General features: G+C 37.8%; 3 protein-coding genes across 3 annotated transcripts; 2 read left to right on the top strand and 1 right to left on the bottom strand.

Moving 5' to 3' along the window:
* On the top strand, positions 1-2,400 carry LOC145903035 (uncharacterized). Its single transcript, XM_082991124.1, has 3 exons — positions 1-138; positions 2,128-2,257; positions 2,318-2,400. Exons 1-3 carry the CDS (start codon positions 1-3, stop codon positions 2,380-2,382), a joined length of 333 nt encoding a protein of 110 aa, XP_082847250.1. The 3' UTR covers positions 2,383-2,400.
* A 6,192-nt stretch (positions 2,401-8,592) lies between these two features.
* Positions 8,593-10,048, bottom strand: LOC145903735 (methyltransferase-like protein 27). Its single transcript, XM_082991860.1, has 4 exons — positions 9,829-10,048; positions 9,125-9,239; positions 8,951-9,065; positions 8,593-8,828 (listed from the first exon to the last, which is right to left on the bottom strand). Exons 1-4 carry the CDS (start codon positions 10,046-10,048, stop codon positions 8,625-8,627), a joined length of 654 nt encoding a protein of 217 aa, XP_082847986.1. The 3' UTR covers positions 8,593-8,624.
* Positions 10,049-17,879: 7,831 nt separating this feature from the next.
* On the top strand, positions 17,880-19,143 carry LOC145903034 (uncharacterized). Its single transcript, XM_082991123.1, has 3 exons — positions 17,880-17,967; positions 18,194-18,520; positions 18,782-19,143. The coding sequence occupies exons 1-3, from the start codon at positions 17,886-17,888 to the stop codon at positions 19,141-19,143; spliced, it is 771 nt and encodes a 256-aa protein (XP_082847249.1). The 5' UTR covers positions 17,880-17,885.
* Positions 19,144-20,348: the final 1,205 nt, after the last annotated feature.

Below are 20,348 nucleotides of genomic sequence, written 5' to 3'. Positions count from 1 at the left end.
ATGCTTCGTATAGTCATAAGATACAGGAAGGAAACACTTTTCCAGGAACTTAGAAAAGATGGAGCTTTTCTTCTCATGAAAATAACAACTATCGACTTTACCATATACTTACCGTACAAGTTGGTGAAATGTCGCAAAGTGATTGAACAATAATATAAAAAAATATGCAATTACATCAGTCATGAACGATTACTTTTGCCAACAAAGTTGTTTTCATTATATTTTCCTGCGTAAATTGCTTCAAAATACACTTTCTATATTTAAGCACATTTTTTGGTAAAGTTTCAAGTAGTTTGTGAGCAAGCAGATTCTGCAAGCCAGACTATTAAACTCACGTTAAACAAAACACTCGGCTTACAACAACAACATGCCAAAACTTATTGGTCACCAATACAGGAAGGAAATATCTTTCCTGGATAATGAGAGTTAACTCGTGATGTTTTGCTCGCCCGAAGCAGCTGTCATTTCTTACAACGAGAAAGAATATTCTCTTAGGCACTGTTTCAAATTTGCATTGCTGCAAAAAACACAAGGCATTTTTGTGATTCTACTGCCGGAATCGAAACACCATTCTATAATTAAACTGCAAACAAGCCAAACGTTAGTTTGGTGCAAATAGGTATTTATATTATCGCCAATTTAGACACTTTTGAAAAGGAAATTAAGTCATAGCTTTCAAAATCGACGTCATCTTTTCAATGCTGTATGGCCGCTATATAGTAAAATTTTATTTTGAAGTAAACTACGATGCTAATCACGTGATCTAATTATATTTACAGAAGGTGTTTGTTTTATTTTGAGTGTGTTTATATGTGGTTGTGTTGCTTCATTATTTCTCCAATTATTAATGAGTTCAGCTTGCGGTTAGTGTTGATTTTGAGTGTGCTGTCGTAAGCTGTAAGTTGATACGACCCACACGAAACACGTGACCTAAGACGGCTGCAATTATTCTCACACTTATTGACGCTCCTTCATAAATATTACAAACACAAAATCTGCACCTTTTGCGAATAGCAAAAGGGCTATTGAGTTTCAATATATTATTTGTAACTGCTCTCACATAACGTACAGCTAACTTCTACCCAAAGACTTGTATTCATAGCCTACCAATCGTACTTTTAATATTTTATTCACTTTGTCGTGAAGGAAACTGTATTGCAACTTTTCACTAAAACCGTGAATACACCGATTGGAATTAAAATTTGCGTGTAACATACGTCAGAGAAACCAGTACTTGTATTGCGTAATGTTTTGCGTGCAGCTTTGCACAAGTATTGCATAATCCCATAATGAGACACAAATGATTTAGCTATCGAATGTTCTCATGTAAAGTGATTTATTAAACAACTTTTTACCTGTTTACCACATTGCTTCAAGCGCCTCATGATATCACGTGACATTATTGACCAATCAGCGCTCAGTATGGAGAGCTAAAAAAGCTTGCTTCTACTCGATTATACTACATTCTATTCTATTCGCTTGCATTCTATCATCATTCTATTGAAGAGTTGTAATGTACCGTTTTAATTAATCCGATAACAGTTATTGATACAATCGTTATCCAGAGAATTATCCAAGGTCTGATTACTTTGCAAGACGAGGTAGAAGAAATTATTACAACTCAAGAGACTCATCACGCGCTAGCGCCATTGAGACACTGTTAAAAATCTTTAAGATAATTAGAGTTATTTAGACGTTGATAAGTTTAAAAGTTGGTGATTTAGAAAAATCTTTTAAATATTTACAACCTTGTGAACAACAAGGCGGCTTAAACAGCCCGTGTCCGTGTCCTTATGCTTCGTTTAGTCATAAGACAGAGGAAGGAAACACTTTTCCAGGAACATAGAACAGATGGAGCATTTCTTCTCATGAAAATAACAACCACACCAACTTCACTATATACTTAACTGCTGAAGTTAGCAGCGTGTCACAAACTGATTGAAACAAAGCAGACAACTTAGAGATTTGATCAAGGTATACTATAAAAGAATTCATCAATTATATCTGTCATAAACAATTATGATAAGCAAATAAGCAAAACAGTGGACACCTGTCTGCAGCTTGCACAATAAACAATTATGTTTGCCAATAAAGATTTTTTCATTATGATTTCTTGTCTTGTTTCAGATGAACAAACTTTTGCTAATTGCTCTTCTGCTGGGTCTCGTGCTTCTCGCATCCGAAAGCGGTGAAGCAATATTCAGACGTAGAAGAAGAAGAACTCTTGTTTGGTGGGGTCAAGGTGACAATCTTAGTGGTAAGTTTCCAGATTAGATATGTGTATTGATTAGATCAGTAAATAAGCCCGATATTTCAGATGAGAAATTACAAGAAATGCTGGAAAACATTGTGGATGATTTGTTCGATCCTTCCCAGGATTAAATGGAACTGAATCCATAGGTTTGATGACTTTATCAACGATTTTGTTGCCAGACTTGAAATAACGTTCAAACTTTTTTTCAGAACTCTAAAGGCGTCAGAATGCTGGAAAACAATTTGTACTGACGTCAAAACGATATTACAATAAATTGGTCGAACACGTTTGTTAGTGTTTTTGTGGCTGCCAGGCATATTGTAAATTAATAATCTGTTCTTCTGGCATATATAAAAACGTAACTTTATTCACCAGCGTTTCGCCTGTTATTCAACAAGGCTTCCTCAGGGTAATGAGACAGGTACAGCACACAACTAACGCCAAAAAACGTGCCAACACGAAAAAGGGGATAACGCTAACACCGCTTGTGAAATCATGTGATGTATAAAAATGGGCGGGAAAACTACAGTTACAGTAAGTTGTTATAGAGCGGGAAGTAAACGCACTGTTCCCTATCATTAACACAGCGATTGTTCTTGTGGATGTGGAGCGCTTCTAGGAAGAGGCGCTTTGTATGATCCACCTCCTTTTCCAAAACCTTAGCCTTGTCAAAGGCAATCTGATGACCTTTTAAGGCAGCTAAGCATGCTGGTTTGCAGTAGCAAAGTATATAATATAAGGTTGATCAGTACGCTTCTTTTCGTCGCTAAATGCGCGGAATGGACACCCGGTCTGTATAAAACCAACGTAAAAATCTTATATTTGTGTCATTTATTGCAATTTGAGAATATCTACTAAAAATATTCAAACAATTTATTTATTTTTCTTATTTTGCATTCGCACATCAATTCAAGAAAAAAAATATATTGTTGTAAAAAAAACTTTTAAAAGAGATGTGACTGTAAATATGCGTTGTTACGTGCTGCTTATCTATCTTGCTTTGTAATATGGGGAAAAGAATATTAACAAGTGGCAGCGCATTGTACAAATCCTCAAAACACACTTGTTATTCATGTTGACGAGGGCAGAAAAAGCCTTACAACGCAAGTTGTGTGATTGCAGATATGCAGTAGTGTTTCACTACTTAGTGAATCAAGTGGAAACCATGGTAAAATAGGATATGTAGGAAAAAAAACAAAAAATGGAGAAGCTCAACAACAATAAATATTCGCTATGCGATAAAAGATTCCAGCGAGAAGAATTCCAATCTGTTTTGAAGTAAAATCAAAGTAATGTAGCAGAGTTTTACCTTTTTGACTGAAAAACATTTTCAATGCTGCCCCAAAATGTTGTTGATGTTTCACTTTTTACAAAATTCTTTATAAATGCTGTATGCTCGTGACTTGAAATTAGCAAAATCTCATAACTTGTAACCAACGTGCGGTATATCCAGCTATAGTCATATCACAAAGGAAGGAAGGACTCTTTATGAAAAATATAATCATTGTTTACATCAAGGGAAATAGGTGCAATGAGTGTTACTGCAAGACGGATTTTGCAAGTCTGCGTGTATGTGATATTTTACCGAAATTTGAGCATAATGTGGCTTTGCCGAACTGCCACAGTGTTCGTATACAGGCGAAAATACATAGAAATCTGTAGTTGTCACGTTGAACTTATTTTTTTTATTTAAATTTCACGATTGTGTTTATTTACCTATTTTAATTAAACGCTTATGTGATTAATTGTTGGATGTGATTTTCCATTGCCGAAGTTTCACCGTCGTTTACTGCTTGTTAAACAGTGATTGCAACTGACATATTTCGGTTAAAACAAAAATTATGCAGTGGCGATTTTTATGCCATCGAGACTATATCATACACATTTTAACCGCTGGTAACAAAAACTAGGCAAAAGTCCTTTACTTGTAAATATTGAGCGCTCATGTAATTGTTGTAGTCATAACATTCAGGAAGGAAGAAGGACATTTCCTCTAAAGTTTGAAATAAGTAACATTCCCTCTGAAGCAAAACAGCAGTTAACTTTACTATACACTGACCAAAGGTAGTTACAAAATTGCCCGATTTCGCAAAACGGACTGAAGACGTGCTTGTAGCCAATTAAAAAGGTGTGTATTAATAACGAATACCAATATCAAAATAGATGAATTGACAACAAAATCGGTGTAATTATACTTATTCTGGACGACTGTATGTTTTGTGATGGTGTTTGTTTTGTTTCAGATGAACAAACTTTTGCTAATTGCTCTTATTCTGAGCCTCGTGCTTCTCGCATCCGAAACCGTTGAGGGAGGAAGCAGGAGAAGTAGGGGATGGTGGGATCAAGGAGACAACGGTGATGGTAAGTTGATACGAAGATGTTTGCAATGATTAGCGCAATTACTAAACTCATCTTTCAGATAAGCAGTTTAATGAAGATTTGCAAATCGTGATTGACGAATTGCTCGATTTTTCGCATGATTAGAAAGAAAGAAACATAGGTTCGTTCATGTTATAACCGATTTTATTAGTAATTTTCAGAAAATAACTACTTGTGAAATAACCTGGTGCCTAGTAATGTTTTTTCAGAATCTTCAAAGGCGTCCGAATAAAAGAAAATCTTTTGAATTTTACTGACGTCAGAAACATGTAACAATAAATTCCAAAAACACGTGTTTTGGTGTCGAATCCGTTCCGTAATACAAAATAGGATACAGCAATCTAAACAATTAAATAAGCAAAGGGCAGTAATATTAATGGAATGAGTCTCTTTTTAAATTTTTAGTAGCTGGGCAAATGCAAAAACTGCATTGATAGGATTGTTCATTATTTGTCATGACATACGTAAATACACAAAATAATGGGAGGCCAGATTTCTGATTGCAATTGGCTGAATTGTGACCGCTACCTTGTAAGATGGCTGAGTTACCGCGTCCAAAATTTTCTTAACTGGCGTTTTTTTGTCAAATTGGACCCGTTGTTATTTTTCTCCCATAAGTTAATACAAGGCAACTCGAAAAAAGCGTATTCTGGTGTAATACATCCGCTGATAAACTGATACTTTCCATGCTAATTTCTAGGTAATTTTGTGAAACAGTTGGCGCGATCAGTTTGAGTTTGTAACCACTAATCCCCAACACTTAAACATTTGTAATTATAGAATACGTTTTACAAAGTAAACATGCAACATGGTTAAATAACACGAAACAACGTTACAGAAAACATCATTGTACTCGTAACCACGTATCGCAGTATGTCCGTAAGTGATAGATAGGAAGGAAAGTGCATTCCTGGAAAGAGAAATTTATGCGCTGCAATGAGCACGATCAGAACAGCTGCCCCCTTTACCACACATCCTGAACAGGCTTTTTAAACACGCGCTGCACATCGATTGTTTGATAGTCGTACGAAGCCGTGTTGTACATTTAAAGGTATGTGTTTTTTCCCCAAAAACCTGGTTTGATTGAAGTTGTTGGACTGAAATTTCTATAATATTACCGCTATTCATCCTTACGTGTAGTTTTTTCAGATGGACAAACGTTTGCTTGTCGTTGTTCTGGTTGGATTTTTGCTCCTGGCATCTAAAAACGTTGACGGAAAATGGAACGGTATAAGACGTCGACGCCGGGGAAAGGGAGATACTTTTATTAGTAAGAAATCTCTACGTTGTTTGGTTTTACGTTGGAATGTTTTATATTATTGCACACTAAGGCAGGATCGTCCCATTGCGCAGGTCCTCACTTCTCAGCTTTATTATATTTTATTAATATGATTTAGAAGAGAATGATGTAATTGAACTGGAGGAAGAAATCATTATGGACATGATGGAGAATTCTCCTCGGTAGAAGGAACAAAGATAACACCGACGCATGTTTGGCAAAGTGGAGAGTTTTTACTTGCCTGAACAAATAAACTTTATCGTGAAAAAAACCCATAAATCTAATAACTTACTGCGAAACCGGAATCCTAAACGGCCGTTCTAATTTCACATGCGTTCTTGGTTGACCTACAAAATGCACAGCGTTGATCAGCAAAACATAGCAAAACTACTTTCCAACGCAGATCCAATTTGTTTAAATATAAAATGCATCGCATTACAAACGACCACACTGTAGCGCGATGGTAATTTTGCGTGGTTGGACTCGTTAGGTTCTGACGCAGGGTGGAAATAAGATATTGGTGATATATCGTCTGGTGTTGTGATCGTTTACCTCAGAGGACCATACAAAGTAGAATTATTTAAGGTTATGCATTTGTTTTGAAGGTCGGACATCTGTACTGATATTGATAAATGCCAATCATGTTTTAAATAGTTTTGTTGACTATAATCAGAACACACATGAAAAGTACCACAAACAATTAAAATTAAAACGAACAAATAAGATTTGTCGCCTGGTTCAGATCCAGAAGTCATTTTCCCTCATGCTTGTCGTACATAGTTGTGATTAGGCGCGGTAGGTATTGCAGCGTACCAAAAGTTTCCGGCCTGCTGCTATAACTGAAGCTAAGTCTGCTTGCGTGTTCTTGCTGTTAATACTTTTTTCGACACCGAGTGCTGACTTATTTATTAATGGAAACACACGTTTGCAAAATCTGGCGGCGTAAAGAAACTGATACAAACGACACAAAACATTAAATGATAACAAAAGTCAAAGAAGTCATAAGATTTGGGAAATTATTGGTATCATGGTACCTTAATTCGTTGCTGGTGTTGCCATATGCTGTATTCCTATAAGACGGCACCTTTGGCAAAAATAGCTAACAATTGACCTCGATGTGTATTTTAGCACATTTCGGTAAATTCTGATGTAGGCTGCTGCACACTAATCGACACGTTGAAAGTAACAACTGAAGATCCATCTTATAGTAAGGTAACTTTTTTTTAAAAAAACAAGTTTCTAAATAAACAAATGCAGTTGGAAAAGTACATAAGCCTGGAATAAAGTAGCTGGACTTTATCCCATCCACATTACGCAACATTCATGAGCGAAATTATATTGCTGATGTCACTCTCGTGTGACATTTACAAATATTTACTTAAACAGCTCAAATCAAATCAAATCATGTTTATTTTGCGAAAAAAAAGCAACTACGAAAAGAACAATATAAAAGGAAATGAAATGGCATGGGCACCGATGAAACCACAAAGGTTATCGAGTCAGGCGCCCATGTAAAGGTGATTTCCTCACGGAGAATCACCGTCTGTCGTAGGATCGCAGCCAGTTGTACTGGGTTGTGATGGGTTGCGACAAGCTGCATGTGACGAAAGGTGGCCACCCGGCCGTGCTGGCCAAAGCAAAACCCATCGAAACGCAAACGCCAACTCGGTTCTCAGAACGTTTCCTTTGATCCACATCGACAGACCTTAACGTCCCGAGGACAGTCCAAACGTGGTGGTTTTGGTTGGAGATGGTCGGGATCGTATGGAGGTTGCGCTTGTTGAATCATCGTAGGTCTTGCTGATGGTCAATCGCACGTTGTGATGTTGTTGTGCAACGATCCTAGGTCTGAAACAACAACGGATCATACGGCAGTAAATTGTTCATTTAGGCGTAGAGTGTACAGTGGAGTACAAATAAAAACACAAGAAAACACCAGAAAAAAAGGACAGGAAAAACGCAATAAACGACAAGAGGACTACAAAGAAAAAGGGAAAAACGGACTGCTAACAGGGTGGATGAAAATGATGTTAATACTGAGCTGTGAAAGATATTCTGTGTTTTCTTTATTATTAACATATTTAGATTCACCCCCTCAATGGTAAGTTTCCTGCATAATTACTTTCAGTAGTTTGGGAATGTTTTGTAAACAAGTAAACACGACTCGTTTTGAGCGCTTGCAAATGGCGTTGTGTGCACGTATGAATCGTCATATTAATTCAAACTACTGTATTACATTTCGGAAATTAATTTTGAAACTTTGTTGAAAAATTTGTGATTTAATGTGCGAAACGTGTCATATAGACAACAAAAGTTAAAATTTTCCCTTAGATCAAAAAATAAGTTCGAATGTCGAATATAAATGACAAGCGTATAAAGTGGTTAGATTAACTCAACTCGAAACCTCCAATGACTAAACGATTTGTCACATTCGTTTCCGTCTTTCTTCAACCAACCTAAGGGTACTTAGCGTATGCTGCACCGCACGACGTTCAATACACTAAAGCACGAAGCAGCAAACCTTCTATACAGTAGTTGCGTGATTAAAGCTGCACTTAATTCTAACCTCCAACTACACTTGCTGTCTTCCGGATTTGTGCTGTGATTTACATAGGGGTCATTCCACACATTCTTATTTATATTTAGTTTTATAGCTGTAACAGCGACAATGCATGTGGGTTTAATTTAAGCGGTAACATAAGAAAACCACATTTAAGCAAGTTTTTTGTACACAAACACTTCGGTTTCTCCGACATCTTTATGCCAACTCTGCATGCATCTTTCCACCAGCGATATCTTGCCAGATTTGATGAAATCTTCGATAGTTTTATTTAGCAGCATGTCGTATGCTTTGGACCGTGTCTTTCGCAAATTCCACACGAGGAAGCCGCCTACTTTTGCGGCATGAACCATGTACTGCAGTAAATGTAAGTTAATTTGAAGCAAACCGTATTGCATTTTTGCAAACGGTAATAAAATAATAACGTGAGTTTTTATTCTTTTTTTGCTTACATAAAAGTGTGGAAAGAATTTCTTACATCAATGGTTACAGGCTGGCAATTATTTGGGATAAATGCTCCAATGCAAAAAACAGCATCATACGAATTATTCTTCAACGGAAACTCGCCCTCCAGGCCATGCCGAATTATATTCCTATATGTAAGAATTATGAAGATAGTTCGCAGTCTCAATGTTAAATTATTGATTACAACCTGAACTTAAAGTTCTTTTTGCTTGCTATGTAAAGCATTTCCATGTTGGCATCCAATATGTCAATTTCACCACCAAAGCCCCCGACGCGCAAACTATGCCCGACTGCCCCGGTGCCTTTAAAGTACAAACAAAAGTGTAAATTAAACTTCATACACGAGGAATGGGAAAAACGTCATTCAGACAACAGGAATCAGCCTGTTTGCTATGGGTAGTACCGACGGATCAGACCTGTCTTGTAAGGTATCCAAAATAACTCAAAAAGAGTGAGCGTCAGATCGTCCATCACGCTTTATGGTTTATTTTGCATACAAGGAATGTTTATAATATGTTTATTTCTGCATGTTCAGTGAAGTGAATTCTATTTTCATGCAGTTAAGTTGAATTGGTGAAATTATGAACACACACTTTGCATTTTTGCACACAAAGCACTAGCTTTTGACAACAGGATCAGCCTGGTTGTTGTTTGGAATATATTTCTCCCTGTGGGCGTCTACAGTTCCTGAATTACAGTAAACACAATAAGAAATGATTCAAAAACCAGGCTGATCCTGTTGGTAAAAGCTTGTGCTTTGTGTACATATTGCCATTACAGGAGTTCTACTGTGGCCAGTATTTGTAGTCTTTGGTTTTGATCTCAATTTTTTAATATTTGAAGTACTTCGTCTTTATGTCTGTAACTGCCATTACACTTGTCAAAACAAACCTGCGGCAATGTCCAAAACCAAAGCGTGCTTCTCAATATACTTCAAACACATTTCGGCTGCAACTTTTGGGATAGTGTAACCAGTTGCTGATGTGTCTTTGTCATAATTCTTGCTCCATTTGTCGTAAACCAACTGCGAGTCCACAGGGGTATCACAATTTAATTCCTCGGAATGCGTTACAGACCAGGACTTCCATTGAGGTGTAGTTTGCTCTGCCATGTTTACTGTATAGCACACAAATCATTGTAGTTGACTTAAATGCAATTAAAACACTTGTTACGTGTTTAACACACGTCTTCGTGAGTTCATTGTTCGCTTATATTTGGCAAACTAAGAATGATTCTAAAACTTCCTTTCACACAAAACTAACCTCACAAAACTGTTTTACAAACTATTTTCTTACTACGTTATGCAACACCGCCAATGTATTTACAGTGTCTCAAACCAAGTTTCGTCGATAAACGCAAGTTGTTTTTACGAAACAAAGTGACACAATTTATCACATATCTTGATCTGAGTTTTGACTCACTCTCTCTGCCCAACGCATTGACGACGGCAGATTATGAAGGCAGCGCAATGACGCATGAAAATATCGACAAGACTTCTGTCACGCGAAATGCAGCAAAACTTGGCACGAAAAGATTTCAATTTCAGGATGTGTGGTTTTGAAATTGTGTACCACTTTAAATTGCATGCTTATGACAAAGCTCTCACGAAATTAAAGTCAGAAAATTAGTTATAAAATATACGAATTAAGCATGACTTAAACTTTCAGTCAGTACGTAACAACACTAACCCACAATATTTTTTTTGATAACGGATCCAATAAATATGGATATTATGCCCAATTATTGTAAGCAAACTAATGAGTAACCGTTTTAAACTCTCCCTTACGGCAGTGAGAAACACACAAGGCCAACTTGGTCATGGACAACTATTGTGTTGCCAATCGTAGAACATTACGTACACCAGGGGTTTTGCAGCGTGAGCCGCATTTCAGAGTTTTATTTGCGCGAGCAAGAATTATTTTGGTACCAAATGCCACAGCATACACCTTGAGAATTGTAAGAACTGCACTAAATATTGCTTCAGTCTACTGGAACGTGCAACCCTCATCTTCAAGCTAATTTAAAAAACAGTAATTTTCCGTTACACCAATGTTATGTTTCCTGAACAAACAGGCGCAAAACCGTCCGCGTTTCCAGGCGTATGTATTTTGTGGAAAATACGCACAGCTGTCTTGCTGCGTATTGGACCTAAAAACTCTAAACAAAGGGTCCCGTGGCACATTAATCACATTAAAAACAAAGCTCAAAACAGATGCACGTACATTACAGATTCCATCATAATTGTACCCAATGTTTTAAAGAAACAAATCTGATATTGCTGTGATTTCGACAGTTTTATGGAATAGCCGCAGTAAACAATAACAAATGTTCTATATTTATATATTTTTACTTGGGAGTTCTGTCAAAGCACTTTATGTGCATTTTCAGTGATGGCCAAGCATCTTCATGTGTCTGCATAAACTTTAATTATTTACTGGCCACTTTGGCTAATACATTGCCGGATACAGAGAATATTATCAAAATGTATAAATGCTAACAAGTGAAGAACATGGTGGTTCGTGCAGAATATGATTTCAATAACCCTCCCTTCAAATACAACCTGGTTTCGAAACATTCAAGCCAGTAGCTTCGTGGCAATTAATACCCACAATATTGGCAAAAGAATTACATCAGAAATAATTAGTCAAATCATTGCAACATCAACAAAACCAAAATCGTTCGAGCCTGGTAAAGGCTATCAGACAACCCCTTCTGGACCGCTTGACCGATCGGCAGTTCAGGCGCAGTGCAGCACTTCGTTTAACTACGTCACATCAATGCGCCTGAAGAGTGTCCACGTAAATGTAGCAAAAGATAAAGCAAATCGACAATTCGTGATCGCATAGTTACAAACTTTGCAGACTTTGTCAACGGCTTTCTAAAGTTTGGAATCGTTCCTTATATTTCCGACTTCGCGTCAACTATTGGTCTGACGTCACAATGCTGCGGTAAAATTGGCGGAAAATACATTGTTTTAGACAGAATTTCTACAATAAAACGAATGTGGTGCTGCGGAAAATTTTTTATTGGGGCAAAGCAGAAATTGTCGAAGATTGGGGAGTTTGAGAAAAGAAAATCGTCTGGAATTAACCGCAATTAACGCGCCTGGCAGCAGTTACATTGCGTTGATGAGTGCGTTTACTGTCTCGTCAGTGGGGAATATCGCAGCATGCGAAACAAAAGACTAAATTAAATGATAAACGTGCTCTCATAATCGTCCAAGTCGCTTCGGAAAGTTTTACAAATTTTCTCAACTTAATTGTACGCACCAACAAAAACATAACAGATAAGCTTTAGTGTCCGTCTGCTGACAAATCTCGATGCAATCAAGACTTTCGCCTCAGTAAAAACACACAACAGTCAAGTTGCTGCCATGTGCGTAAGTTGCGTTAATTCGAGACGCTTTTTTCGCCAATCGTAAATTTTTACTTTGATGCTAGGTAATTATAATCTTTGGTCTGCTTTATCTGAACGTAAATAGTGGTTGCGCCACATAAAGGCCAATCGTTTTGACGCCTTTATGTCGCAAACCGAGCATAAAATCATATTCCGGGTCGTATTTTGGGTACCTCTGACGCATACCCAACTTTCTTTTCTGCACAATATGATGCATTTTTGTACTGAGCGGTTAAAATTTTAGGCCTATGTCGTACCTGGCTTTTCAGGTCAGGTTCGTGCTTATGGTTAAATTATTCTTTTTCAGGCCTGGCTTGGGTTTCTCAAAAATATTTGGGTTCGAGCGTACAATGTTGGGCCCGAGTACAACTTACTTTGTATGTAGAATATAGGGCGGTTTGCTTAAAACAACCGCCGAAGAAAACTGACAGAAATTTAAGCTAAAAAGTGCTTTACGCATCCAAAATGTTTAATGTATTGTGCTGTTCGACCTGATTGTTGGTATAAGTTATGTACATTCTGGGATGATAAAAAATACCACCATTTAATGTACGGAATAAAATTCCGTGCCACAAAAAGTGCGGACAGTCTGCAAACAGGTTGAAAAGAGCTGCGGTGCACAACATATCAATATAACCCACATACTTAAAACATGACGAGACGTTATACAAAACAATAGTAGACAACATCAAGCAAGTTAACTTATTTTGCTCACAACATAACAAAATCAACAAATAAGGAATGGGAAACTAACAGTTTTTCCACTTTTTTCGTGACATATAACCATTCGGGGATGTAAATTAATTCTCGTTGCAGCTTCCCCAGTGAACAGACACGCGTCGTTTATAGCATGTGTAAGTAAGAATACGTTGCACGATTTGTCACATCCGACGTTTCCGTCGTTTATCAACCGACCTGCCTAAGGGTACTTTGCGTATGGTGCAAAACCAGCACTGTCAAAACAATAAAGCACGAAACAGCAAACCGTGCTCGTACAGTAGCTGCGTGGTTGAAGTTACACAAGACTCTATCCCCCAACTACACTTGCTGTTTTCCGGGATTTGTGCTACGATTTACTGATGGGGTCATTCTACGCAATCTTGTTTATATTTTGTTAATAGCTGTAACAGCGACAACGCATGTAGGTTTAATTTAAGCGGTAACATTATAAAACCACAATTACGCAAGTTTTTAGTTAACAAACACCTCGGTTTTTCCAACATCCTTATGCCAACTCTGCATGCATCTTTCCACCAGTGATATCTTGCCAGTAAGGCGTTTTGCTGCTTTCTTGCATTACCAAGTTAAAGACTGACTCCACGTATCACCAGCAAAAGAAAAAGGCGGCGAAAGAATGCAATTAATCCGCTTCGTTACAATGGTCGACGGCTAATTGACATTTGGCTACGTTGATGACCAGACCATGCCCTGCCAACCGTGTAAATAGTCGTTTTAATGGTTTTGGTGATCGGCAGGTATTTTGCTTGCTACTAATATGTCATTAAGCGTTAACATGATTGCGAGGCATTTTTTAACCCGAATGACATACACAGTAATTCAAACAGACTGAAAGGTGTAATTACCGCTGTTTTGGCAACATCCGGGAGGGCAACTGAAACTTGATGGTAGCCCAAGGTCGATTCTGGAAAATACAGTAGATCCTGCCAAACTTGCTGAAAAATCCTAAATGTGAGTAGGTACCTTTAATCGTCTGTAGTTTGCATTTTGACACAGTTCGGCTTGGCCTTGTCAATGGCAACGTAATCTATAGCAGTGTGTTTATTATCGTTCCTTCAGTCACGCTGTTCTTCCTCAGTTATGCGATGCACATCCGGACTTGGAAATTGACGAATGGATGTTGTAAAAGGGACCCTCTTGCTTCGAGAGGTTACCTCGCAGGATGCGGCACTTTGTAGGAGATTTTGATGCAGGTAATGATACATATTGACATTTTAAATCACGACTTGTGAGCAAACTACATGTATTGATGTTTTATTGAAAAAAAGGAGGGGTGAATGTTTCCACCCGACAAACCTCTCGCAAGTCCATTGGAGACTTTCGCAAGTGAAAGAGAATAACGCAGTGTGAGCGCAGCTTCAAAGCCAAGTTCGAAATAATTGCAATAAACAGATACTGTCGACAGACAGAAGCTTTTAGGTGCAATTGATAGGGGTTGGAAAAATGTTTTCTTTGCTATGATTTTCGATTTTGTAGTCATTGGTGGCACTCTGTGCTTCGACTTCAATCGCGTTTCTTGACGGCAGGTACTACGCAAACGCTACGACTTTTAATGTAGATTTTATTTGTTTCTACGCTAATTCTTGTTTTTTGATCGGTTTAATTAGGTAAATGCCAAAAAAATAACACAGCAACGCAAAGAAAGGCAAATTTATTGTTAAATGCAAATTAAGAAGGTTGTCAAAACGAGTCAGCCGCGTGGAACAAACGTTGAAGAGTTTACGAGTTATTTCCCCAGGAAAACATTTTGCTTCAGATCATACAGTGGTAGCTAAATCTGTTGTGTTCCTGGCAACAAAACACCTCTAACATTGTAATTTTTGATGACGTGAATTTGTCACCTATCGCTCGAACACGTGGTTGTGAACCAGTTATTATACAAGACCAAAGAGAAGACCAGAAGATACAGAAAAACACGCAACTTCATGTGCCCTCAGCAACGTTAATATGACATTTCGTTACTGGTCCTTAGCCATGTGATGTAGAGTCTTCTCTAGCGGCAACAAAATTTAGAAAGATCGATCTCGGTTTTTATGCAGTAAACCTTGCATAAAAGTGCAAGACAGTGTGGATCTGGGACGTTTCGGACGTTTGCAGGATGCTGAACAACATTCAAATCTTGCAGCAGGTCTGTCAAAGTGGCATTGTTCGATTACTGGAATCTGAAGGAGGTAAATACTATAGTTTTTCGATCTTCCGGTGAAAAACCAACAAAGACCTTCTAACAGATTGTATTTTTCTGTCGTTTTGCCTGTATAAACACTGTAGCGAATGCAAAGGCAAAGAAATTAGGCTACGAGCATGAACAAAAGGGAGCAACAACTAAAATATAGCCGGACATAAATCAATAGAAAGCATCAATCGGCAAAACATGGGAAACAAAAGTCAAGAATGGTTACAAACAAAACCACGGAACACAGGCGAACGTACTTTTCCATCATTACGATTTAACACATTAGGTAGAGAATTAATATCATAATTTTTCACGACCAAACCGTTTTGCTAAAAAAATGCGCTTTATTTAGCCAATATAAACAGTGTTGCAATAATGACAAGGTATTTGGTAAACTGCATCTGTCAATATGTCGTATGTACAAAGTTGCTTTTATCCAAAAATTTTCCAAATATTGAATTTTGTTTGTTTGTGTGTTCGTTGTCTATAATACTTGCCGCAAGGTGTCACTGCACTATCACCGAGCGCTGACAGAATATTGAAAATATCGACGTCTCTGTGTTGATTTCTCGTCTGTATGAATTGTTGCCTTTCTTATTTTCTGCAATTCACCCTTTATCGTTAATTTTTTTAACAAAGAGGTTCAAAAACACTTAAAAAAGGAAATATCGGCCAAGCGCCCGACTCACCAAAAAGGAAACCAGATTAGGATTTGTGGCCAGCAGGATATCCTGGGTTCGAATATCGGTGTGACAAAAAAAATCTGCTTACTTTTGAAACAAACTTATAGTTAATTCGTGTGACGAAAAACACGCAAATAAAGTTTACACAGTGTTTACTAGCACAAGCTATTGTTAAGTTGTTATTGTGATTAGATTTGCGCTGTATCGTTTTCATCTAATTGCACAAAACCATAACGAAAAAGTTCTTTTGCAATGTTAACATCCGGTACATTATTTTCTGTGCTCTTTCAAACAAATGACGTTTTAAGCAATGTGGAGCCAATAATATGAATTGTGTATAAGCTGCAGACAGATGGCCACTGTTTCGACCTAAAAGGTCTCATCAGTGCAGCTGGTGTGACTATAAGACGACTTTGACGTTTTGTTCTTTCTTGACGTTAGGCGGGATTACCAACGACGTGAAACCGAAAATACCTCGAGCCTAGTATTTTTAGATCTTGTTACGACTTGTCGGGAAATGTGGCTGATCCATCTTGGCTGCAATGTCTTTGCTGCAATGCCAGCGAACCTTAAAACCGAAAAATAAGGACGATTGGAAAGGAATGTAATTAAATGATGCTACAATTTCAGCGTGACCTTTTTGTATTCGCGATGTGAGAATAGTGAAGATATGTTAACTAAAAACGAAAAAAAGGTCTGTACTTAAAGTTTTGTGGGAGAAAGGTTTATAAAAAAAGGATCCTCAAAGGCACCCAGTCACAAATACAGGTAATATTAAAAATCAAGACACTTATATTTTCTATTTTCACCCAAAAACATCTCGGCCAAAACAGTTTCACTAACGTTTCCCAAAAACATTTCACCCAACGCAGTAATGTTTTATGCAACGGCAAGATTGGCAGGATCGCCCTGCGCAGGTCCTTACTTGGCGATCACAGCTAGCGTATCGACAGACTTCGCAGCCCAGGCATTGTAACTTAGCTGAATCAGCCATCCCAGCCATGATTTGTTCAGCTTTTGTAAAATTCCCCTCTCGAGCGACATGGCGATCGTTCTAAAACTGTACACATTCCTGCGTGACTTGCAAAGAGTCGAAATAGCTTCGAGCATTAGTTTGACCACGTGAGCTGCATCAGGTTTGACGTTTTCTAAATGCAATTGGACCAAGTTGTTTGCGGCTAGAAAGCAAGAAGACCAAAATAACATCAACTGCGCAACAGTTATTTGTCAAAAGTACAATTACAAGGCAACACAAAATAAAATTTAAGAATGTGGTTCATAATTTTAAAAAATATGAGCAATTTTCCCAAAACCGTCCGAGCTATCCCCGGTCTCCCCTAAATGTTAGCAAAGAAACACCGAAATAACTCGTAAGTTTGAGAGTCAAGCGCCCCCGACGAATTAACTGTATTTTCTAAACAACACGCACATATAGACACAAAACATAGAGATGAACACTATAGATGAATGAAAATAGCTAATGTGAAGAAAAAAAGCAGTAGAGTAGGAAGAAATTGAGTCAAACTAAATCGATAAATTATATAAATGAACGTAATTTTATTTTTAGACATTTAGTATTTATAATAAAAACGGCACAGTCGTTTATTCTGCATTGTATTAATATATACGTGAAGTCAGCTGTATTATAAAATAAATTTAGCTAACGCAATGCCATAGTATGATGATGAAAGTGTAGCAGTTGTTGTTCAGTGTTTAACAGCACTTTCTACACTAGCTGCTGTTATTGCCACGGGCGAAAAATTACCGACTCCAAACGAACGTTTCTGGAAAACATGTATTTTCGTGCGGTTATCTCGTATGCATGATTAAGCCACAAGCCTCTTTTACGCGGAACGTTTTCAGAAGGTAAAAGCACTCTTCGCCTGAAGCGTTGAGAGCACCTCTATATAATATGCGAAGAAATAATCACATTTGCATAAGCTTGACTAACATTTGATATGTTCAGTCTTATCAAAAAAGACGACAATATGTTGAAATCTCTCATCGTAGTGTCGACGATTGTGATTGCAGCAAATGCGCGTAAGTACATAAATAGTTACACTGAAATCCTGTAGCGTGTACTTCCGGTAATGCAGTAAGGTTAAATGTAGTTGAATGCTTAGCGCAACTACTTTTTTTCCATAACGGCTTCATCACCTGGTACTGTACTCGCCATGTGTTTCCGTGTAACCAAGAAATAGTTGAACACCAAAGTCGAAATGGCGATATTCGATCACTTATGCATTCTTTGACGTTATTTTTTCAGAGTGTGTGAAAAGATTCGAAGGGGCAGCAACAAAACCGCGAGTTGAATGTGAAAAAGGGGGTTGGACCGATTGGTTTGATCTCGACGATCCATCGGATGACAATTGTGACACTGAAACTCTCATCGCCATTCAATTGAACTTCCCAGGAAAAGTTTGCAGAAATCCGACTGCCGTCGATGTGGCTTTGGTCGGTGAGCCGATGCATCCGTACGTTTGGAATATTCTCATCTCCGTTCCCATAGTGCGATGCTGCTCTGCAAATCAGATCTTTAGTGGTCTGTGTTGGCGATGTCACGATTACAAAGTTCGCTACTGCTGTCCAGCAGGTATGCAATACAACTAAATATTTAATGGTTAATGAATCGTTCAATTTGCTTTTGGCTTTGTACTGTAAGCAAAGATATCTTTATTTCCTCGTCATACACATGCGTGCAAAATAATGTGCTCAGCATCTGATGATAAGGAAGCATTGATTTTAACCGGTGTTATTTAAAGTAGATAAATTATTGTGTTACGCTTGTTGTTTCTTAACAAACTCCCCAAAAAATCTGTTGTCGTTTAAAAACATCTGTTTTGTTTCCTGAAAGTGATCGGCGAGTGCAAGAACAGAACCATATTTGACCACGCCTACTGGTCACCGTGGTACGACGTAGACGACCCATGGACCCCACTACCGATATACGACGACGATGAAACCGTGAACAACATCCAGACAAAGAAGCAATTTAAAATGTGCAAGCCGAGAACAGCCATCGAGGCACGCCTTACCAACGGCTTGCCTTACATTAATGGTGGAAACACCTTCATCAAGTTAAACCCAACGGATGGGTTGTTGTGTAAATCTATTGGGCAGAAATGCCAAGATTACAAAGTGCGGTTTTGTTGCAAAAGGGGGTATCCATTGAAATATGTATTGAATCATCGCGATCCCGACCAGGGTGGGAAGTAACCCAAAATCCCAATAAAGCACCGTTCTAAACCCTGTAAGAAAAGGCTGGTAATTGTATTAAATTTGGTTGTCTTGTTTAAAACCACTATTCTTGATTTTGTCGTTTATAATGATTCTATATGGACCTTGATTGTTTAATGTATTTTTTGAAATCGAAAGCAATTTTTGTCGAATTATTTGTTGTAAACTCTTCATCCACTTCTGACAAACATTTCTTACACATTTTTCTGCGGCGTTGAAAGGTGCTTTCATTGTTTACACGGAACGACCACATATCCCTTTTTCTAGTTGCTTTTGTCTATGACTCGAAATAAACTCCAAACGTTGCTTGCAAAGACAATTGTTTGCGTCTGAATTCGAAGTTTGCATTTGTTTCCGTCACACTATGCAACACAATTTTACTGCAAGGAAGGGCGCAATTTAGGTACTAAGCAGCAAACAAAATTGTCAATAAAGTGTACATTAAAAATGTTTACAAGAGGAAAAAACAAATCTTGCCAAAGTGCGGTCAACTCCAATCAAAATTAACACCTAAAAAAATCCTTTAGAATTTTTCAAAGTTTTATCACGCAGCATCGAGATCGTTAGGCTTTGCAAAAAAACAGTCAAATTTAGTTGCAAACCATGCAAACATAACCACTCGGAATGCCTCAAAGCTCACTGGCCAAAGTGTCTACCGATATATATTTATACATATCGAATTCACGCTTGACTGATCGCACTCATATCTAACATTATATTTTTATGCTAACATTATAGATTTGTGTTGACACAATACTGGTTTGATTACGCTTCCTACCCATCCCCCTTTGTCGAACTCGGCCGCTATAAAGTGTTATGGTGCGAACAGCATCAGTGCCAAGATTACAAAATGCGGTTTCGTTGCGAAAGATAAACACATTTTACAACGCTTTACAATTTACAAAATAACTGACCTGCTGGCAAAAAATTAAACGTAGTGTTTATTCAACCAACATTTCGTGCGTCGAGACTTTATCTGCCTTTAACAAGGCAAGCACCGACTCGCTCAATTCTGTGCATCATTTACCACCTGCACTAATGAGACCTTAAAGGTCGAAAAAAACTGCACTACTGTCTGCAGCTGAATCATTTTATATGGTTCTTTTGTTTATAAAAAGAAAAATGTGTTGTGACAAGAAATACCGGAAAATAGAAACAAAAGATCTGACAAAAAGATTGGAAAT

This window comes from Ascidia mentula, chromosome 5 (assembly GCF_947561715.1).
Source record: "Ascidia mentula chromosome 5, kaAscMent1.1, whole genome shotgun sequence".
Lineage (NCBI taxonomy): Eukaryota > Metazoa > Chordata > Ascidiacea > Phlebobranchia > Ascidiidae > Ascidia > Ascidia mentula.
This window is presented reverse-complemented; position numbering and strand designations above follow the sequence as displayed.

What these genes read in the sequence shown, in the direction of transcription:
- LOC145903035 (XM_082991124.1), top strand. Translation starts at nt 1, where the DNA reads ATGCTTCGTATAGTCATAAGATACAGGAAGGAAACACTTTTCCAGGAA. An exon ending in AGTTGGTGAAATGTCGCAAA is followed by an intron (nt 139 to 2,127) that starts GTGATTGAACAA and finishes GTCTTGTTTCAG; the next exon opens with ATGAACAAACTTTTGCTAAT. An exon ending in TCAAGGTGACAATCTTAGTG is followed by an intron (nt 2,258 to 2,317) that starts GTAAGTTTCCAG and finishes CCGATATTTCAG; the next exon opens with ATGAGAAATTACAAGAAATG.
- LOC145903735 (XM_082991860.1), bottom strand. Translation starts at nt 10,048, where the DNA reads ATGGCAGAGCAAACTACACCTCAATGGAAGTCCTGGTCTGTAACGCAT. An exon ending in AAAAAGAACTTTAAGTTCAG is followed by an intron (nt 9,066 to 9,124) that starts GTTGTAATCAAT and finishes TCTTACATATAG; the next exon opens with GAATATAATTCGGCATGGCC. An exon ending in GCCAGCCTGTAACCATTGAT is followed by an intron (nt 8,829 to 8,950) that starts GTAAGAAATTCT and finishes CATTTACTGCAG; the next exon opens with TACATGGTTCATGCCGCAAA.
- LOC145903034 (XM_082991123.1), top strand. Translation starts at nt 17,886, where the DNA reads ATGTTCAGTCTTATCAAAAAAGACGACAATATGTTGAAATCTCTCATC. An exon ending in TGTGATTGCAGCAAATGCGC is followed by an intron (nt 17,968 to 18,193) that starts GTAAGTACATAA and finishes TTATTTTTTCAG; the next exon opens with AGTGTGTGAAAAGATTCGAA. An exon ending in TCGCTACTGCTGTCCAGCAG is followed by an intron (nt 18,521 to 18,781) that starts GTATGCAATACA and finishes GTTTCCTGAAAG; the next exon opens with TGATCGGCGAGTGCAAGAAC.